Source organism: Prionailurus bengalensis, chromosome D3 (assembly GCF_016509475.1).
Source record: "Prionailurus bengalensis isolate Pbe53 chromosome D3, Fcat_Pben_1.1_paternal_pri, whole genome shotgun sequence".
NCBI lineage: Eukaryota > Metazoa > Chordata > Mammalia > Carnivora > Felidae > Prionailurus > Prionailurus bengalensis.
In genome coordinates this window covers 10593732-10613716 of record NC_057356.1, presented here as the reverse complement: position 1 = coordinate 10613716, position 19985 = coordinate 10593732, and the positions used below count along the sequence as shown (strand labels likewise).

Below are 19985 nucleotides of genomic sequence, written 5' to 3'. Positions count from 1 at the left end.
ACATGGCAGAGGTAGAGATGACCCCCCACCCCTCTCCAGGGGGATTAAGGCAAAACTTAGAACGTTGGGTGGAAAATATGGGTGCAAATAAGGTTCGAAAGCCGTCAACCATCCAAAGATCGGTAAATGCGATTCTATTAAACCTAAGCGTTTCTGTCCATCAGAAGACACTGTGAAAAAGGGAGAAGGCCAAGCCCGAACTGGGGGGAGAGACTGTAACACACGGGGCCACGGGAGGAGAAGGGAGGTCAGGGGCTGGGCCCTCGGTCTGCCCAGGCCAGTACCCTCCGCTGGGGGCTCACCTCATCGGGCGGGTTCTTCACCTTCTGCATGTACCTTCGAACCACATCCTCGGGGTTCTTACCTGCAAGGACACAGCGGGCGGGCTGGAGGGTGCCCAGGGTCTCCGCCCTGAGGGCTTGGCTCGGGCGGGGGGGGGGGGGCGCGCACAGAGGGGTTGGCAGGAGTCACATGCCAGCGGCTGATGTAATCAGAGTTGGTGGCGGAGGGGGTCAGGGGCCAGGGAGCGGAGATCAGGAGACGGAGGTGGAGGCCTAAGTCCTAAGAACAGATGGGAGCGGAGGGGTCAGGGTCAAGGGTTAGTTAGTGGGGCCAGGGTCGGCGCGGAAGGCGTACTCTTCTTGAGGTGCTTCTTCTTGGTCTTGCGGCACACCCCGGGCACGCCGGGCACGGGCTTGACGTCGCTCTTGCTCACGGGCGGCGGGTGCAGGATGGGCTTGGGGGCCCGCGTCAGGCACACGGGCAGGCCGGCGGCACACAGCAGGATCCCGGTCATCCCTGGGGACGCGGCCGGGGCGGTCAGGGGGCGGAGCGCTCTCCCGGCCCCGCCCACCCAGCCCTCCCGCCGGCGGGAGGACGCCGCAGGCCTTCCCCCAGGCCCCGCCCACCTGCTCCGCCCCGCCCCCCGCCCCCGAACGTGGGGGCGCCCGGGTGGGCGGGCGGGGTGGCCCTGGGCCCCACCCCAGCTGGAAGCCGAGTGGAGCGCCTTCTGCGGGCCCCGCCTACCCCGGCGTCGGGGTCCAACGGTAGGGGGCGTTTCCTCTGGGCCCCGCCCACCAGCCTCGCCAAGGGGCGGGGCCACAGGGCAGACAGGTGGGGCTGCCTCCTCGTGCGCCCCGCCCTTCTGCCCCTCCGGGGCGGCATCTCACCTGCCAGGGCCGGATGGACGGGCCCCGTACCATTCAAGTTCTTCACCGGGAGCGCGGGGACCCTGAGGGGAGAAAAGAGGCCGCAGCTGGACTTCAGCCCCCCACACCGGAAGATCCGAGGGCTCTGGTTTGGCTTCCGGACATACCTGCACCTCTGTGTCATTTAGAATATGACCGCCAGGGACATAGACATCCTTCTCTTATGGGGCGGGGTGTCATTGGGACCTCTGCCCCAGTTACAGTGGAATGAGTACTGACTCTTCCCTACTCCCTTGTGAGAGCTTGGGGGCCAACAGTTCCCTTCCACTGGCCGCTGTGCCTGAAACCCAACTCCGAGTGACGTAGCCATTCTAGCATTTCTCCAGGTTTCCTATATGGAGCACTAGTGCCTATAAAAGGTTCTGGGAAAGAAGGATTCAGGGAGCAAATGAGTTATGAAACACTTCACTGCCTCCTTGGAAATTCACAACATACATGAGCATCTTAAAGGCTCTGATAAGTCCTGCATAAGGAACTATGATTAGCAATGATGAATCCAGGTTTTCCAAAGACATTTCACACGGAACACTTTCGTCCCCCCTCTCGAAGATCTACTGATGACAGTTCCTGTAACTAAGGCACTGTCCCCTCCTCAGATGAAAAGGCCCCAAGAAAACATAGCCTGCCTCCCCTCTTCGCCTTCCCTCACCAAAGAGCTCTCTGGCTTTTGAAATCAGCCAGAGCTGCTCTCATATCTCAGCTTAATAAGCACTAACCGTCTGGCTGACACGCAGCCCATCAGGCACCTCTCAGAAGCCCGTTCTTTTCCCATCTATAAAGCAGCACCTCGTGTTTGCCCTGAGGAGTCAATGACATTCTGCCTGTCAAGGGTCCAGCAGAATTCCTGGCACCTAATAAAGAGTCTAATGGCGTTAACCACCACCATCGCCCCGTGGACGTGCAGGCCTGGCTGAAGAGTTCCACCTCCCCGCACCTCGGCCCACTGAGTCACGGAGTGTCTTCTCTTCACCTGGGAGAGGAAGCCGTGCAAGTGTGGCAGTGACGAGCCTGGGCGAGTCACTTCACCTCTGTGGCCCTTGGTCCGCGGTGACCTGGACCGTGTGCCTGCCTGCGTCTTCGTGACTTCAGTGCTTGGACACGCAGGTGAACTACTGTCTTGCCGTCGACGGGCGCAAAACGCTGGATGGATGTCTTGATGGACAGGAGTGTTCTCAAAGGCCGGGACGCCAGAGGGGCCTGGGGGGTGTGCCGGGAAGGGACGGGGGCCGCGACAGCTGGGAAATTGCTGCGACAACCCCCTCTGCCTGGCTGCTCAGGTCTGAGCCTGGCCGGGGCTGCCTGGTCACCTGCCCCTGGCAGGCACAGAGGATACTAGGGAGCTGGCTGGGAAGCATCTTTTAGCAAATGGTATGCTTGGCAGGCTTGGGTGCAGCCACAGTGGATCCAGAAACGCACACACATACACACACACACACACACACAGACCACCCCAGAGGCATGCACACACACACACCTCCACGCAGACACACAAGCACACGGACACATCCACACGCCAGGGAACACAGGCGTGGGGAGCAGATGTCAGGATCCTCGAACACTATGGTGACCCAAGGCCACCGAACACCACTCCTGCACGGGTGCTACTGGTGGGCGGGCACCGCGGGACCCCCAGCGCCTGGCCAATGGAGGTGTGTGTGGGGAAAGGTGCTGTGCCTCCGTTTCCCCACCTGTAATGGGCATAAAGCCTTGTGAGGGTCCAGTGAGGTAAAACACGCAAAGCTCATAGTTTGGGGGCAGGGCTGTGAGTGGAGGACGACTCTCTCCTTCTAGCAGCCTGCTGGGAGCCCAGAGATGGGGCTGAGTTTCCATCCGACCCTCTCGGGGTCTGTCATAATCCTCCAGGACCTGCCTAAAGGGTATCACCTAATCTTACGCCTCCCCATACTCTTCCAGGAAAGCAAAGAGGCACATACCTCAAGCTTCTCCTCTTCCCTGCCCTGTCCTTCAAAAGAGTTCCTCGATATATTTACGTCTCCCCGACCTCCTTCCTTCCCCTTCCATCTCATGGAAAAAAATCCTTTTCTCCAGGGCTATCCGTAAGACGGGGGGCACGGACAATATGTAGCGTGCAAAGCACTACTCCTTATGGCCCACCTGCGGCAGACATCACTAATCCATCACTGCACGCTCTCAAGCTGAGCAGAATCCTTCAGGTCAGGACGGCCCCTACCGATCAGTGAGGACAGTTCGCTACCCGAGGTTTACCTCACGCCCAATGTCTGGTCCAGCTCATGCCCCTGGTCTTGCTGAGTCTTTGGCCTGGGAGTTAGGGAGCGGGGGGCGGGGGGGAGTGCTCAGAAAGGGAAGGTTTTAAAAATCTCAGCTGCCCTACAATTCCTGACACCCCTTAAAAACCACAGGGCTCGATTTACAAAAATGAGACTTGTTCCTAAGAAGGAGGTTGTGAGTAGGCTGTGACGGTGGGGGCTGTTTTTTTTATTTACTCATCAAGAGCTGGGGAACAGTCTCAAGGCAGCCCCCAGCCTCTCTTGACGTGCAGGCCCCCCTGAGAGAACCCAGGGTAGCAGGGTTCCCACGATGCCCGAGCGTGGGAGCCACCCGGGGCCTCCTTTTGATGTGGGATGCGCTGTTTCCTCCCAGTCAGCAAGAACATCCTTCTGTCCTGGACAAGAGTCTGCTGCCCGCAGGCCTCCCGGAAGGGGGGTCGGCCCGCACGCTGCGCTCCACCCTCTCGGGGCCCAGCCTGGCAAAGGGTAGGAGGAAGCCGTCAGCACCCCCTTGAGATCTGCTCTGACCAGGAGCCAGGCCTGGCCACCCCCGTGTGGAGAAGGGTCCCGCTGCCACGCTGGTTTCCCTGCTGTCGCACCTACCTCTGCCTCAAGGCCTGTTCCTCCTCTGCCCTCAACCTCGTTTGGCTCCTACCTTGCTCAGAGAAGAATCCGACCCCCTTACCCTATGTGAGATAGCCGGTACCTAGCCCTTTGCCCTGGGCTCACCCCTCGCCCCTTCTCCCCCAGCCCCCCTGGTCTCCCTGCTGTTCCTCGAACACGCCAGCCATATTCCCACCCCAGGGCCTTTGCACCTGCTGAGCTCTCTCTCCCAGAATGCTCTTCCCTGGATGTCCTCGAGCCTTGATCCCTCACTTGACACAGGTTTCTGCTCGGATGTCACCTTGTCAGAGACCTGCCCTCCCATTTTACTCCAGAGAAACCTCTGTCTCGGCCATTACCTTATTGACTGATTGATTTAGCGCTAACCATGACCTGATTATAAAGTCTGGTCTGACCAGGCCTTCCCTGCCTCTGTGACCTCGTCTCCTACCCCCTCCATCTCTCTCCCCCAGACACATCTGCCGTGACTCTAACATAGTCTGAGGCTCTGTCAAGGCCTTGGCACTTGCTGTGCTGTCTGCCCAAAGGTTCCTCACCCCCCCCCCCCGATGCTGAATGGCTCACCTAGGTCCCTGCCGCAATGCCACCTCACGAGAGAGACCTTCCTAGGCCACCTGACTTCAACCCCAGGATACGGCACATAGCAGATGCTCCATAGAGCCCTGTTGCATGAAGGGAGGAGGGCGGGCTGAATTTTGTGGGAACGTCCTGCGCGGACGACGCACGTGTACACGCTCAGGCACCTTCTCCCTGTGTGTTCTGTGCCCACGGGTGAAGTGAGCCTGGAAGCACATGTCCCAGAGAAACACCCTCTGTGGCCTCCAGTCCCCTGGAGGCTCTCTGCCAGCGCTCCTTTTAGAGTGAGCGTGCTCAGTGGGCACCCTGCACGACAGCACAAGCAAACCGACAGAGTCCCAGAAATGCTCCGCATCCCACCCGAGGGCAGAGGTTCCCTGGCGCGGTTCCGGGGAAGCCGGGCATTACACGGAACCGTCTTCCTGAATGTGCCACGGACAGGCGGGCGGGGGGGATGTTCTCCATGGTCAAGAATTCCAGGTACTCACTATGTGCCCGGCATCATTGTCACACTTCACTTCCTCATCTAATCGTCCCCCAACGTCTGTGACGTCCCATCTAGAGAGAGGGAAACTGAGGCACAGAGAGGTGAAGTAACTTGTCAGGGGTGGGACCAGGATTCCAGCCCAGGCTGTCAGACTCCAGGGTCTGTGCTCTTAGCCATGCCACGCTAACCCAAGTTCTCTTTCCATGGCTTAGGGGCCTAAGCAGGAGGCTCTGTCTGAGAAAGAAAACAAAAGAAGAGAAAAGAAAAGAAAAGAAAAGAAAAGAGAAAAGAAGAAAAGAGGAAAAAGAAAAAAAAAGGGAAGGGAAGGAAAGAAAAAAGAAAAGAAAAGAAAAGAAAAAAGAAACAACCAGAATTCGCCTGAGATACAAGGGATGGAGGACGTGGCTTTCCTCCTTGCCAAGAAAGGACAAGCAGAGATGCTTCATATCTGCACTGGCTGGGAGGCGATGTTCAAAGACAGGATGAGATAATGTGACATTTTCCTAGCTGCTCACACTGTTCCTCACACTGTTCCCTGCCCTTTTCCTGCCTGGGTACCTCTGCCACACTGTTCCTCCTGCCTGTCCATACTGTCTATTCCCAATTCACATCTGTCCTTTGAAGACAGGCCCAAAGGCCACTGTCTTTCTTCATGAGGCTTTTTTTGATCCCTAGAGACCATGGATGATGTTGATCTTTTTTTCTTTTCTTTAAGGATACAGACATTTTCTATCTCGCTTTCTAGTTGTGTGGTTCCACGCCTACCTCCTCCGCCAGATTGTGAGCTTCTAGAAATGTGTCTGAACCGGCCCTGTGACCCTGGGATGGCAGATGAAACTCCGCACACGTGGGTTCTCAGGAAGTACTGAATAGAGGAAGAAATTGGTCTACTAGCTCTGTGGCCCCTTCGGTGCGGGGGGGGGGGCGCTGGTGCCCTTAGAAACAGTAGTTCTAACACCAAATGTCCCCCCGGACACAAGGTGGACACAGGGGTGGCAAATGCATGAGGTGAGTGCTACACTTCCGCACCCACGGCAGGCATCACCAATCAATCCCGGCACTCCCTTCCACTGAACCAAAACGCAACTCCAGACTCCTCCTCAGGAGTGCTCCAGGAAGATGTTAGTTACCATTCAAGCGGAGATGGTGCAGGAGATGAAATCTGTTTGTCATCTGTTTTGAGGGACTGAGGCCAAGAGAGGGGAAGTGACTTCACTAAGGTCACCCAGCTGGTTAGTGGTGCACCTGGCACCAGTTCCTGGAATTTCTGAGTCAGCGGCCGGGGCAGACCCCTCTGGGCTGATCTGCGGGGCCATCTGGAGTTGAGTGGGCTTTCTGAGCCCACTGTGCCCTACAGGCGGGTTGAAGTTTTTGACCACGGCCCTGGAGCTGGCTCAGGCCCAGGGAGGCTACATCAGCTGCACAAGTGGACCCATCTGCTTGCTCTGGCCACTCCTCCCTGTCCCAGGAGTAAAGGGGCTCAGGACCCCCGGGAGGCAGGAAACCACATGGACACGCCCTTTAGCGCAGCCGAGTTTCCATCTCTCTGCCCACATCTGGCTCCTGTCCTCCCCCTGCCCCCATGGCCAGGGCAGGCCCCAGGCACGTCACATTCTCTGATGATGGTTTCCAGGTCCCATGACTGGCCTCAGGTGCCCTCAGGACACCTGGCACTTGCCCTGGAGTCCCTTGGGAGGCTCCAGCCTCAGTCATTCGGGTCCAAGTGGGTGACGAGGGGGCAGAAGTGAGAGTGCCATGTCACGGGAGAGGGAAGTTGAGCAGCACCTGGGGATCGCCCACGTTCCTTGGGCCTGCTCCCCTCGCCCGCCCCCATTCAGTGGCCCACTCCACCTGCACCCGACCCCCTGACGCCCACAGTCCTGGGGCCAGCCACGTCCCCACTCTCACCCCCTCTGCAGGGCTTCAGACATCGAGGACATCACAGTGAGCTCCGGGGGCCCCATGGGCCCAGCAAAACCCACAGGCCATCAACGGCTGCTGTGTGGAGGCCTTGCTCACTTCCCCTTTCTGCCTGGACAAGCCTCTGAGCTTCTATGGGCCTCAGTTTCCCCTCTGTCAAATGGGACCTCTCATCCCTGCCCGTGTCCACTCCTAGGGGAGAAAACGGTGCAGAAGTCCCCTAGAGAGACCTTATGAGGGGTGGCCACCATTTAGGGCCAGATTTATCCAGGGGCCTGGGGGCTCAGCACCATCCTCCTTCAAACCCCGGGTCCCCTCAGGCCCCCAGAGCAGTGCTCTGTCAGGGGAACCCAGGCAGGGGGAGGGGGACGGGGAGGGGAGGGCTGGCGGTTCCCACGGCCTGGGGCTGCCGCTTGCAGACAGGAGCATGTGGTTTGGCCTCCCAGGGAGCGGGGCAGGAAGTGCTTCAGGTCTGGGGCTTGGGGGTGTTGGGTTTGACCTTGTGGTGAGGCGCCCGCCCGCCGGGAGGGAGGGAGGGGAGACTGCACACCAGCGAGGCCAGGAAAGGGGGGAGGGTGGGCAGGCCAGAGGCCTAACGGGGACACGGGGACGCGGTGAGGGTGAGACTTTTTCATGTTGTATCTTTCAGTCCTTTGGTGTTTTTGAAGCACCGAAATGTAATGCCTATGAAAAAACCGGAGAACGAAATACGAATTCTTTAAAATGAAAACGTAGGGGCGCCTGGATGGCTCAGTAAGCATCGGACTTCGGCTCAGGTCATGAGCTCACGGTCCCGGAGTTCGAGCCCCGCGTCGGGCTCCGGGCTGACCGCTCGGAGCCGGAGCCGGGAGCCTGCTTCGGATTCTGTGTCTCCCTCGCTCTCTGCCCCCTGCCCCCGCTTACATTCTGTCTCTCTCTGTGTCAAAAATAAATAAAACGTTTAAAAAATTAAAAAAAAAAAACCAGGAGGAAAACACCCAAATACACGTATATCGTCCAGACCGTCTCCTGTCACCTGCGTTGGTCCCGCCTATACCATATTCCCAACATCCAGAGGAAACCTGTTACAACAAAGTCACAGCCTGCTGGCTTCCATTTCACACAGAATAAAAGCCGAAGTTCCCCCCCCTACCCCCCCGCCCCGGCCTCAGGGCCCTATAGGACTGGCCCCATTTTCATCTCTGACCTCTTCCTCACCACTCGCCCTCTGCAGCGTCTCCAGCCACACTGACCTCCTCAAACATACGGGGCCCGCTCCTGCCTCAGGGCCTTTGTACAAGCTGCTTCTCTGTCTGGAATGCTCTTCCCCCAGTTGTCCGCGTGGCTTGCTTTTTAACCTCCTTTGGTCTTTGCTCAAATGTGACATTCTCAGTGAGGCCTCTTCTGACCTCTTTATTTAAAATTATATCCCTGTCATCCGTGCTTATGTGTCTTCCGCTATTTTTCCTCTGCATCAGTTACTTCTCCCTGGACCATGTTCTAGAATTTATTTACTTAGTGTATTGTTTGCCAGTCACTAGACTGTGGTTCCGGGAGGGTCGGGATTATCTGCCTTATTCACCCTTGCCTCCCCAGGGCCCCAAACAATGCCTGGCACACAGGAGTTGTTCAATACATAGGGGTTAATTCATTAAAAAAAAAACCAAACAAACAGATGAATGTAGGGTATAAGAAAGGTAAAAAGAAACAGCAAAGTGTGACAGGTAAAAACATGACGGATAAAGGGTTAATCGGCTTCATGCAGAAGGAGCGTGTGCAAGTCAATAAGGAAGCAGCAAATAGCCCAAGAGGAGGTGAAGCAAAGGGAATACACACGTAATTGGCAAAAGGAGCCACTGGTGGCCAGAAAACAGGGAGAGGTTCTCAGGCTTACCGAGAACCAGAGGTAGGCGGCATCTCTGTGGCACAGCTCACGTTGACGTGATGTACACGTCTGACAGGCCTGGAAGGGAGCGGCACGGCTCCCCACCACTAGCGGGTGGTGTAGACGGAGGAGACTTGAAAACGCACGCACTTTGACACCCGGCCTCATGCTGGACAGCGGCCTGGGTTGCCGGCCCCGCTTCACAGGTGCAGACGCTTGAGGACCAGAGGGGACAGTGAGTCCCCCCCAGGGTCCCACAGGGAGAGGAGGTGCCGAAGCCGGGCCCGTCTGAACCCCGGGGTTCCCCGACACCCTGTGGAATCAGGACCGGGTCTCTGGGGCCCTGGCAGGAGTTCTGGGGTGGGCAGACGGGGAGGGGTCAGGCACCCCGATACCCTGGCCAACTGGGGATTTTGAATCACCGTCCTGACTGGGGGACCCGGAGCGAGTGTCAGCCTTTTGGAGCCTCGTTTCCTCACCCGAAGAACGGGGGAAATCGGACTTGCCAGGTTGGGTTTCTGTGGGCATTAAGACAGGCAATGCCTGTGTGTCAAAGGCGAGAAATGAGCCCTGGGACAAAGCAAGTGCCCGGTAAATGGAAACAGGCCTGCAGCTGTCCCCTCTCCCCTCCACCACGTGGGGTGGAAACTCTGAGTCTGCCCCACAGCTGTGTTCCAAAGTGCTGGACGCTGCCCTCTCAGGAGACAGGGCAGATCGTCCCCACCCCTGCGTGTCCCCCAGGCCCAGGCTGCCAGCTGGCTCCCCGCCCCGTCACAGGGGCAGTGGAAAAATACCCAGGCCAGAGCGACACTCTGGCCCCACTGGGCAAGTCGGTGCCCCTCTCTGGGCCTCTTGCCCTGTTCCCCACCCAGGGCTGAGATGCGGGTGTGAAATGATCCTACGGGGTGGGCGACTTTAAAGCTTTGCGTGTCACGGGCCCTCCGGAGCCAGTCAGCACGCATGAGGGGTGGCAGTTTTAGCTCCGTTTGTCAGATGGGAAAACTGAGGCTAGGGGAGGGAAGCCATGCCCCCAAGGTCACCCAACCGGGAAAGGACTAGACTCTGGGTTCGTCTCAGTCCTGAGGGACAGACGGAGGTGCAGAGGAGAGAGCGGAGAGGAACAAGAAAGGCAGGGAGAAGGAACGACAGACAGACAGATGGACGCAGAGACACAGGGAGCCACAGAAACACTGTTACCAGTTGAACCGTGTCCTCCTAGAACATCTATGTTGATATCCCCCACCCCCCAGGCCCTCAGACACTTTGGAGACGGGGTCCTTGGAGAGGGGACAAGAACGAGGTCCAACAACGTTAGGGTGGACCCTAACCATGGACTGGTGTCCTCACAAAGAGGAAACCGGACACATAAACCCAGAGGCAGAGGGATCGTGCAGAGGGCCCTGAGGGCTCTGGGGTGGGGGGGGGCCAGGGCGGGGCTGGGGGGGGCTGGCTGCCTGGCTCCTCGGAGACCCCCATCTCTCCCCTCGTAGGCTATGCCTGGGCCTCTCTTGCCCCGGCAACGGAGGCCTCAGCCTGGGGGAGCCAGGCTCTGCTCCCCTGTTCACACGCCCCTTGTTCCCCCTCATTCCCAGGCAGACTCCACTCGGAGCCAGAGTATTTTTAGCTGGGGTTCCTCGGAGAGGAGGCCTGGGGGCCTTGACACAGGCTTGTCTGGCTGGGCAGGGTCTGTGTGGCTGGGGACAGATGAGAAACCCCTCGACAGTTCGTACACCCCCCCCCCCCTTTTCTCAGCCAATGTCTGTTCTCAGAGAGGGTAACGACCATTCCCAGGGGGAGGAGGAGGGGGGCGCGTGGCTGGGGAGACCGGAGGACACGTTTAATGATCAGCACAACACCCCCAGGGAGAAATTCTTCTTGTCCCCACAGCCCTCTTGAGCTCAAGCACACTCCATAGCTCCCCACTTAGGCAGCACCAAGCCCGGGCTCCCCTAAGGCCCCCACAATTTGGCTCTGTACCCCCCCCACTTGGGAAACATCTCACCCCCTACTGTTCCAGCAGGAAACCCCCATCCTTGTATGGTCTCCAGAACCTGCTGGATTCATTCCCACCTCCACTCCTTTGCACCTGCATCTGCCTGAGATGTCCTGCTCCTTCTGACCGGCCCCTCGCACCTCCAGCCCTCCCCGGCATGTGCCATGTTCTCCAAGCCCCGCCGAAATCGCCTATGCTGTTCCCTCTACCTGGAATAGCCTTCCTCGGATCTGGCTCCCTCCTCAGAGGGGTCTTCCCTGACCCCCCCCCCCGCCCCGTTCCCTCGCCACCCTACCGCCCTGTCCCGCTATCTCCCCGGCACTTCCCTCTCTCTCCAGCCACTGTGTTCATTTACTCATTTATTTGCTTGCTGCATAGGCCTGTCTCCCCACCAGTCTGGGCCCCATGTGTCTTGCTCAGTTCTGTGAACACACACCCTCGGTACATATTTGGAGAATTAATATCGGGCCCCAAAAGCTGAGCGATTCCCAGCCTGCTCTGGAACCGTGGATGGTACGAATTTCATCAGCGGCTAAGACGTTCACTTCCCCTGGAAACCCGCTGAACACGTGTAGGAGAGTTGCACAGGGTTCCCGGAGCAGTTCTTGTGGTCACTGTGTAGGACACGTGCCACTGCTTTCTTTTCTTTTCTTTTTATCCTATCCTATCCTATTCCATTCCATTCCATCCCATCGCAAGACAATCCTGGTTACAGCCTTTCGATTTCATAACCCACTACTGGGTTATGACAATACAGCCCCCAAGAGAAGGTTCTCAAATTCTTGCTGCAGAGGTCCCTGAACCTTCCTGGTCCTGCCCCTCCCTTCTCATAACAGAGCCACAAGGAACGCTCCAGTCCCACGACCCCTGGTGGGTGAGTCCCCCCTGCAATGCCTCCCCAAGAGGACTTCTTGACCTCCTCGGGGCTCCTCCCTGTTGGCACCGGGCCTGCCTGAGGCTGGGGCCGCACAGGGTGCCCCTCTGCCTGTCCCCATGGCTCACGCCCTCCCCCCAGAGGCATGACCCGAGCGGAGGGGGCAGGGAGGCAGGCGGCCGCTGCTGCAGTCTGCCTGAAGAATTAGGAGGCATTCTCGGCTCCTCTGGCCCCCGCACCGACCCGCTCCCTGGATGACCGGGGTCCTAACTGCCATTGCCACACCACTGCGATGAGCAGGCGCTGTGTCCAGGTACAGCGTGTCCCCACGCAGTGGAGATTCCGTTCGCATTTGCCAGATGGGGAGGCTGAGTCTCCGTGAAGGGCACGCCCCAGACCTCACAACTCGGAAGGGGCTGACAGGGGGTCTGAACGTGAGCAGTCACCTTCAAAGGGACAGAAGGCGGACAAGGCAGCCAGCTTTGGGGTCTCTTCCCTGCTCCAGGCCTCAGTTTTCCCTGGTGAAAAAGGAAGCCCGGATGTGGTGACCTCAAAGGTCGTGTCCAGATCCGACCTTGGCTGGTCTTGCCTGGGCCACCCCACAGGGATCTAAGCAGAGCTGGCACGTCTGGGGCACCACGACCCACACCCCAACCTGGCCTTCTGGTCTGACCTTTACTCTTCCTTCTCATCCCCACTCTCTCAGGCTGATGGAGACGGGGCTCCGGGGGGCCGGGAGCTGACCCGCTGGGTCTGGGGGCCTGGGCTGCCTTCCCCGGAGGGTTTCCATATTTGGTATGACGGGGGTTCCTTTCCTCAGTGAAATCCTGCTGGGAAAGCCAGCAGATTCCAAAAAGGGTTGCACTGGCTGAAACAAGACCAGAGAGGCTGGCTCTGGTGCCCCTGACTTCTCCCGGATCCGCCACCCCCCCTGCCGCCACCGCCCCGGGTCACCTGGGCCTCTCCTGAGCTGCGAAACACCACATTCGCCCAAAGTCAACGGTGCCATTTCAGGCGCGGCCTACGGGGAAGATATTCTGAGCCATAGTGCTTGCTGGGGCCTCGGGGCGAGATGGGCCTAGTCTAGGGGAGGGGCTGAAACCCCTCCAAGACAACACGACACAGACTCTGGAATCCTCCGCTCTGAATTCCACGCCCCGCTCTCCAGCTGGGGGACCGTCAGAAGGGAGCAGACCGCTCCCAGCCTCAGCCTCCCGAGCTGCAACACGGGCCTGGTGGAGTTGTCTGGGGGTGACAGACGAGGCGAGGCAGACAGGTTAGCAAGCGATGCACAAGGAACGCACCCTGCTATTGCTGCTGCAGCCCCAGGGCTCGTGAACTGGGTGATCTGGGGGCGGGGGGGGGGTTGTTACGAGCCCTCCCTGCGCTTCGGTTTCCTCGGCTGCGAATCGGGGCTGATGGCGGTACCTACCTCGTACGTAGCGCCCCTGCGCGTGGACGTACACCAGCGGGAACGCGCTAAGGTGCTTTAATCACTGCCTGGCACCAAGCGAATTATTCACTAGACGCTAGAAATCGCTTACGACTGTTCTAAGGACTGTGACCGTGCGCTCCTAGCCCCGGAGGGCAGCCACCCTGCGCCCGGGGCCCGTCTTACCCGGGCGGGATGGAGGCGCGTGCGCTCACGCCGGTGGCGCGCTGGGGCCCGGGCCGGTTGAGGTTGTTCTGCCCCGGGGTGGGCGCGCCGCCGCCGCCGCCGCCGCCGCCGCCGCCGGGGGCGCTCGGGCTCCGCGGGGACGCCCCGGGGGGCTGCGCGGGCTCGGCGGGGCCGGCGGCGGGCGCGGCCCAGAGCGCGGCGCCCGCGAAGGTGGCGCTGGGGCGCACGGCGAGCGCGCCGGGCGGCCCTCCGGGAGGCGGCGGCGGCGGCGGGGCCGCGGGGGGCGCCTTGCGGCGCTGCGAGGCCAGGATGGCGTTGGAGGCGGCGCGCGTGCTGTTGACCAGCAGGCACTGCTGGCACGAGCAGGGCTGGCCCGAGCTGGCGCCCACGGGCCACGACTGCGACTTGGGGATGGAGCCCACGGTGAGCGGGTAGGCCAGGTCCAGGCGGCGGCGCAGGCGGCGGCGCCGGCGCGTCTGGCGGTTCATCTGCGACATGCTGTTGAAGTAGATGAGGTAGCAGAAGCCGAGCGACGAGAGGTCGAGCCACGGGTGCTGCTTCTCGTAGGCGTTCTGGATGGTGATGCAGATGTCCATGTCGTAGGCCGTCCACGCGCCGCCGTCGTTCTCCCACTCCCACACGATGCCCTTGCCCGGCGCGGACGACGGGTCGTAGAAGTTGCGCCGCACCGGCCGCATGGTGCCTGCGCTCACAAGGGGGAGGGGCGGTCAGAGCGGGGGGGCCGGGCCGGGCGGGCGCGACGGGACGGGACGGGACGGGCAGGGCCAGGGGGCGGTGGGGGTGGGGTGGGGGCTGTTCGGGCCAGTGGGGGGCGTGCCGGGCCCCCGGGCCTCCGCGGGCTCACCCATCCCAGGCTGCCTTCACCCATCCCCCTCGCGGGTGCTTGAATGCCAGCGCTAATTCCTCTCCTCAACCATTCTTCCATTGGCTCCTTCATTCATTCATGCCTTAGTTCCTGCACTCCTACCCTCCTGGGCTCGTTCACTGGCTCCTTCTTCCGCTAGATCCTTCTCCCATGCCTGCAGCCATCCCGGATGCTCCTCATTGATACTTTTTTTTTTTTTTCCCCCACTCGGTAATGTAATTCAAGCATTCAGTCATCCCCTCATTTACCGCCACCCTATTTAAAAACGTGCCACCCCTCCACATCCTTCCTTTTCTCCCTCTCCAGCCCCGCTTGGCTGTCTCCATCTGGCATAAGTTATATTTTACCTATTTATCTTGTCTTCTGTCTCCTCTCGCTAGAATGTCACCAAGGCAGGGACTCGGTTTTACTCCCTGCTGTATCCTCGGCGCCTGCGCACAGTAGGCACTCGGCAGATATCTGCCGGACGCATGAGCGCATTCACTGGTCCAGACACCGGTCCGTTTGGGGGTTGGTTACTCCCCCTCGCATTCCTCCACGCCTTTTGCTAATTCCTGCATCGGTCCATCCCTTCGCCCACCGATCCTTTTGGTTTCCACTCATCTGTTTGTTCATTTGTGCCTTCCCTTAACGCGCATTGGCCCAGTGCGCTTTCGAGGGCTCCACACTGAGTGCTCATTCAGAATGCACATACCCACGTGATAACCCCAGCCAGGTGAGCATTCGTGCCCCCATTTTAAAAAGGAGGGCACTGAGGTTTTGCTCCCAGTCACTGCTTCATGTCTCCCAAAGCTCTAGGCGATCCCCGAGAGCCAGGCTCCACGGGACCCCGCGTGAAACAGAGAGAAGGCAAGGTCCGGGCTGCAGGACTTCTCAGAGGCTTTAGCCTGCTCTGCGCCTCGGGACTACAGTGGAGGGATCGTTTTGCTGGGTTCACTTGGCACACCTGTGGGAAGGCTGTGCGCTCGACGGCTCCTCAACTGGGGGCAGGTCCCTTCAGCCTCCCTACGTCCCGGGGGGGCCCCATCTCGAAAACGAAGGTGCCGCTAACCCATGACCCACACGCCCCCTCACACAGAGCTGCAGGGAGGATTCGGCGAGAATAGCCACAGAGCCCAGGGTCTGGGTTGGGCTCCAGGGCCGGGAGGCAGACAGACTTCATTTCAAGGCCCAGCTGCCCAGCTTGCCAGCTCTGTGACTGTGGCCAGGTGGCTCAGCAGCCCTGGCTTCGGCTTTCTCGTCTCCAAAATGGGCACCAGCAAAGCCCAGCTGATTCCTTGGCCCCTTCCTGAGGCGGTCCAACAGGCATCTCAAAGTCAGCTCTGCTAGAGCAGGGCTCTGATCCCTCCCCGCCCTGCATCTGCTCCCCACGAAGTGCTCCTCCTGGCAGTTGCTGACCGCTCTGTGCTCCCGGCTGCCCCCAAACGCGGACTCATCCCTGACTTAGCTCACACCTCACATCCAGTAAAGCCAGTCACCTCCTCCGCCTTCAGACAGACCCCACACCCGGCCACTTCTCCTCCCTGCTTTGAGACCGTTGGGTCTCTCCTGCCTGGACTGGTGCAGTAGACTCACGACTGGTCTCTGCTTCTCCCTTTGCCATCTGCAGTCTGTTCCCCACATGGCAGCCAGCGGGATCTTGTTCAATGCAAATCGGATTACATCTCTCTCCTGCTCAAAATCCTCTCAGGGCTCCCCCCTCGCTTTTGGAGTAAAAGCCAAAGTCATCGCCATGACCCGCAAAGTCCCACGTTGTCTACAAAGCTCCTACCAAGCCCCGTGAGGCCACAACGTCCCGTCTTCCTCTCTGACGTATCACCTACCACCTCCCGCTCTCTCACTCCACTCCACCTACCCTGGCCTCCTTGTCATTCCCCCAGCGCCCCAAGCACTAATCAGCCTCGGGGCTTTGTGTCTGCTGTTCCCTCCACCTGGAATCTGACTCAGTGGGTCCCAGATGTTCTCATAGTTTCCTTCCCTTCAGGTCTCTGCTCGGATGTCACCTCTTCAGGAAGGCTTTCCCAGACCACCTTTTCTTCCTAGTACTCGGCACTGCCTGATATGATAGGTTAATCTGCACGCTTTCTTTTTTCCTTGTGTCTTCCCACTAGGCTGTCAGCCCAAGAGGTCAGGGATCTTAGTCGACTGCTTTGCTCACTGCTGTATCCCTGGCGAGCACTGAGCCTGGCAGGCAGTAGGCCCTCACAACACGGGGGGCATTTCCACCGTTAACGGGCACAATTCCAAGGTGCCTGGCCCAGGGATCTACAACCAGATGGGTGGGGATCCCCCGTGGACCTTCCTGAGGACCCCCACGTCCCCCTGCCTTGTTCAGGCTTCCCTCTCCTGAGCTGTCCGAGGGATCCTCTATCAGAACCCAAGGGCTATGGACTACCCCTGCCCGGTCAGACCCTGAGAGCTGGGGAAATCGAGGCACAGAGCTGTAGGCATTGACGTGAGGGTGATGTCCCTGGACGCCTGTATTGGTCAAGCCAATCATAGGAAAACCTCCCCCCCGGGGCCTCTCGGGCTGCCTCATTCTGATGCCTGATTTATCTTCTTAATCGAGTGCGTGCATATTGATTTTGTTCCCCCCGGACAATGGTGTTCCTCTAGGACAGGCCTGAGAGGGGTTGTAGGAAACCTTTCCGGATCCTGCTCCTGCTCTGCTCCTGAGTGAGGGCTCACGACAGATGATCTTCGGGTCTGATGGGCCTGAGGCACCACCGTTAGCCTCCTGGGAGGGTTGAGGCACCGCGCTGTAACCCCTGGGATGGTAAAGGAAAGGATGGGAACTTGCTTTATTTAACCGCCCCTGTGCATCGTGACTTGAGCGGGGCAGGGCAGGGGCAGAGGTGGGAGGTGTCGAATTAAGTGGTTGAGAGAAACAACTCAGAGGTCTCACAGGCCATTGCAGATCCTGGCTCCACACATAGCCTCAGTGTCCTCATCTGTGAAATGGGCGTATTAAGACATGCGCCAAAGAATTACCGTGGGACAGAACAAGACAATGCCTGTCATAGGGGCTCAGCAGAGTGCTCGGCCACAGTAAGTGCTCGGTGAACGTTAACCGAGACGGCTGTTATTACTACATCACACATTACCCCCATTCCCCCTCTCCCGGCCCTTGTTCCCTCGGTGAACTCCTATTCATCCAACAAAACCCTCCACGCGTCTACCTCCTCCCGGAAGCGCTTTTGTGTTTCTGCCGCTGCGACTGGCACGTGCAGCTGTACATTGCACACCTGTCCTTGCGCTGTCATTAATTCGTTTTTGTGCTTAATCTCCCTCGCCGGTTGATGACCCTCAGGAGGACAAGAACCAGGTCGGACCCACGCCTGTGTTCCCAGCGCCAGGCACAAAGCCTGGTGCAAAGGAGGCGTCTGCAACAGAAACAGGCAACCTACTTGGCACGAGTCAGGGAAAGAGGAGGAGAGAGGCTGGTTTTAATGGAGGGGGAGCGGAGGCTTCAGGAGCCAAAGCGCACCCGGGGTCCCCGGGGAAGCGGGGGGGGGGGGGGACAGGGTTCCAGAGGCCAGTGTCGGCCAGCTCTGCAACAAAGGACTCCGACGGCCCCTCCCAGCAGGTCAGGACCAGCCAGCCCAGGCGTCCCTCTCTCCAGGGCTCTATTTACCAGGTATCGATTTTCCTGCCTGTTTACTGGTAGTTATTAAAGGCTGCGTCCCTGGAGTCCTTTTCAAACGAGATTGGAACCTGGAGAGCAGGAGTAATTAGGGCAGCTGCTGTCCTCCCCGCCGGGCCCTGCACCCTGCGGCACCCGCTGCAGCCCGCCCGCCCATCCGTCCACCTCGGGCTCCGGCTGGCCGTGGACCAGGCCGAGGGGGGCCGGCTGGTTCCCCAGTGACCCGTCTGGGCCGCGATCTTCAGATTTCCAAGGGAGCCGGAGCACTTCTCCTGCCCGGCGGCTTTGGCCTAGATTTTTGGCCAGAACCATGGGTCTAAGATGGGGCCCGAGGTTCTTCAGCCTGGGAAACCGGGGGCCTGGAGGCATAGCTGGGCCTTCTCGAGCAGACCGCTCCCCTCTTGGGTCTCCAGGGCACCCAGCTGTGCCGGCCACGAGGGTCTGTGCCCCCGTGGCAGTTTAGGAAACTGTGTCAAGCTTGGACCATTTCTAGGCCTGTTTCTGTGTGTCTGCTTTGGTTACCTGTCCCCCAAACCCCGCTTTGTTTCTTAAGAATGTTCGATTAAGGGGCGCCTGGGGGGCTCAGTCGGTTGAGCGTCCGATTTCGGCTCAGGTCATGATCTCGCATCCGTGGGTTTGAGCCCGGCTTCGGGCTCTGTGCTGACGGCTCAGAGCCTGGAGCCTGCTTCGGATTCTGTGTCTCTCTCTCTCTGCCCCTCCCCTGCTCACGCTCTATCTGTCTCTCTCTCTCTCTCAAAAAAAAATGAATAAACATTAAAAAAAGAAATTAAAAAAAGAATGTCTGGTTGAAAAATTGCAGTCTTGTTCCAGCTGAAGTGAGGGGAAAGGGGCCTTGGCCAAGTGTCAGCTGGAGGATTGTGGGAGCTAAACGCACTGAGACCGGGCGTGGGGGCGGCCACGGCCACTGTGGCCCATAAGCAGCTCATGCCTGGGACAGAGGCCACGAAAGAGATGGAAACACAGAGCAGAGCGAGAGACAAGGGGGAAAGAGACACAGAGAGACAGAGAGAGAGAGAGAGAGACACATGCCCAGAGAGACTGCCGTAGGGAGACCAAGATCGAAACGGGAAATGCTGAGGCGGCGAGAAGCCGGGGGTGGGGGTGGGGGCAGAGAGGGAGGCCGAGGGTGAGAGGCGTAAAGAAACAAAACCCCAAACCTAGACACTGAGACAGTCAGGGAGAGTCAGGGGAGACAAGAGACAGGGGAGAGCAGGGAGCAGAGAGCATGGGGGCAGACGGTAGCTACAGCCAGAACGACAGAGCTAGCATTTATTGAGCACCCACTGTATGCCGGATGCCGTGCCCAGCACTTTCCTTCACTAACTCATTTTATCCCTCCTTCCAGGGAGGGACCAGAATTATTCCTGTTTTACAGATGAGGCAACGGAGGCCCAGAGCAGTGAAACCTCTGGAGGGCCGGGACTGAGGTTCCATCCGTGAAGTAATAGAATGGCCAGGTTGCGCCGGTTCTCAGGGGTTCAACTCAGCCCCGGCCTAGGATACCTCCCGCGATGGGGAACTCACTACCTTACCTCAGCTTCACTCACTGTGTTTAGCTGTGCGAGGTTTCTGCCCCAAGAACGTGGTACTGATCTGACCCCCTTCTTGGAGGTGGGCCGTGTGGGCATCTCAGCACCCCGCGTTTGGCATTAAGAGGCAGCTGACTCTGTGGAGAGAAGGGAGGGCCCCATGCCCTCCTGCCTGCCTCTCAGACTCCAGAGGGTTCCTCCCTGGACTGGGCCAGCCCCAAGGCCCAGCAGGGAACCCTCCCTGGGGCGGGGGCCGGGGGGGGGTTGGAGGTGGCTTCCCGGAGGGAAGTGATCTCAGGGTGGGGGCACCCAGACCCCCACGGGAAGGAGGGCTCGGTGGGAGAGGGAGGTAGCCATGCGACTTCCTGTCGGGCGGAGGGAGTCCTGCCCCAGGCTGAGGCCTGAGATCAGGAGTTGGGCAGCGGGTTGAGCCTGAGTTGAGCACCCACTGGCTGCCAGGCCCCAGTGAGGGACTTTACTGACCCCTCCACCA

The 19985-nt window shown here is 59.4% G+C and overlaps 1 protein-coding gene across 1 annotated transcript in view; it reads right to left on the bottom strand.

Annotated features, from left to right (window-relative positions):
- The window catches only part of DTX1 (deltex E3 ubiquitin ligase 1), a 33502-nt gene that overhangs the window by 2628 nt on the left and 10889 nt on the right, over window positions 1–19985 (bottom strand). Inside the window, exons 2-5 of the mRNA XM_043557662.1 lie at window positions 13414–14116; window positions 1170–1231; window positions 637–798; window positions 303–364 (exon numbers count right to left, since the gene is read on the bottom strand). Coding sequence (XP_043413597.1) covers window positions 303–364; window positions 637–798; window positions 1170–1231; window positions 13414–14116 — 989 coding nt within the window. The remainder of the gene's footprint in view (window positions 1–302; window positions 365–636; window positions 799–1169; window positions 1232–13413; window positions 14117–19985) is intronic.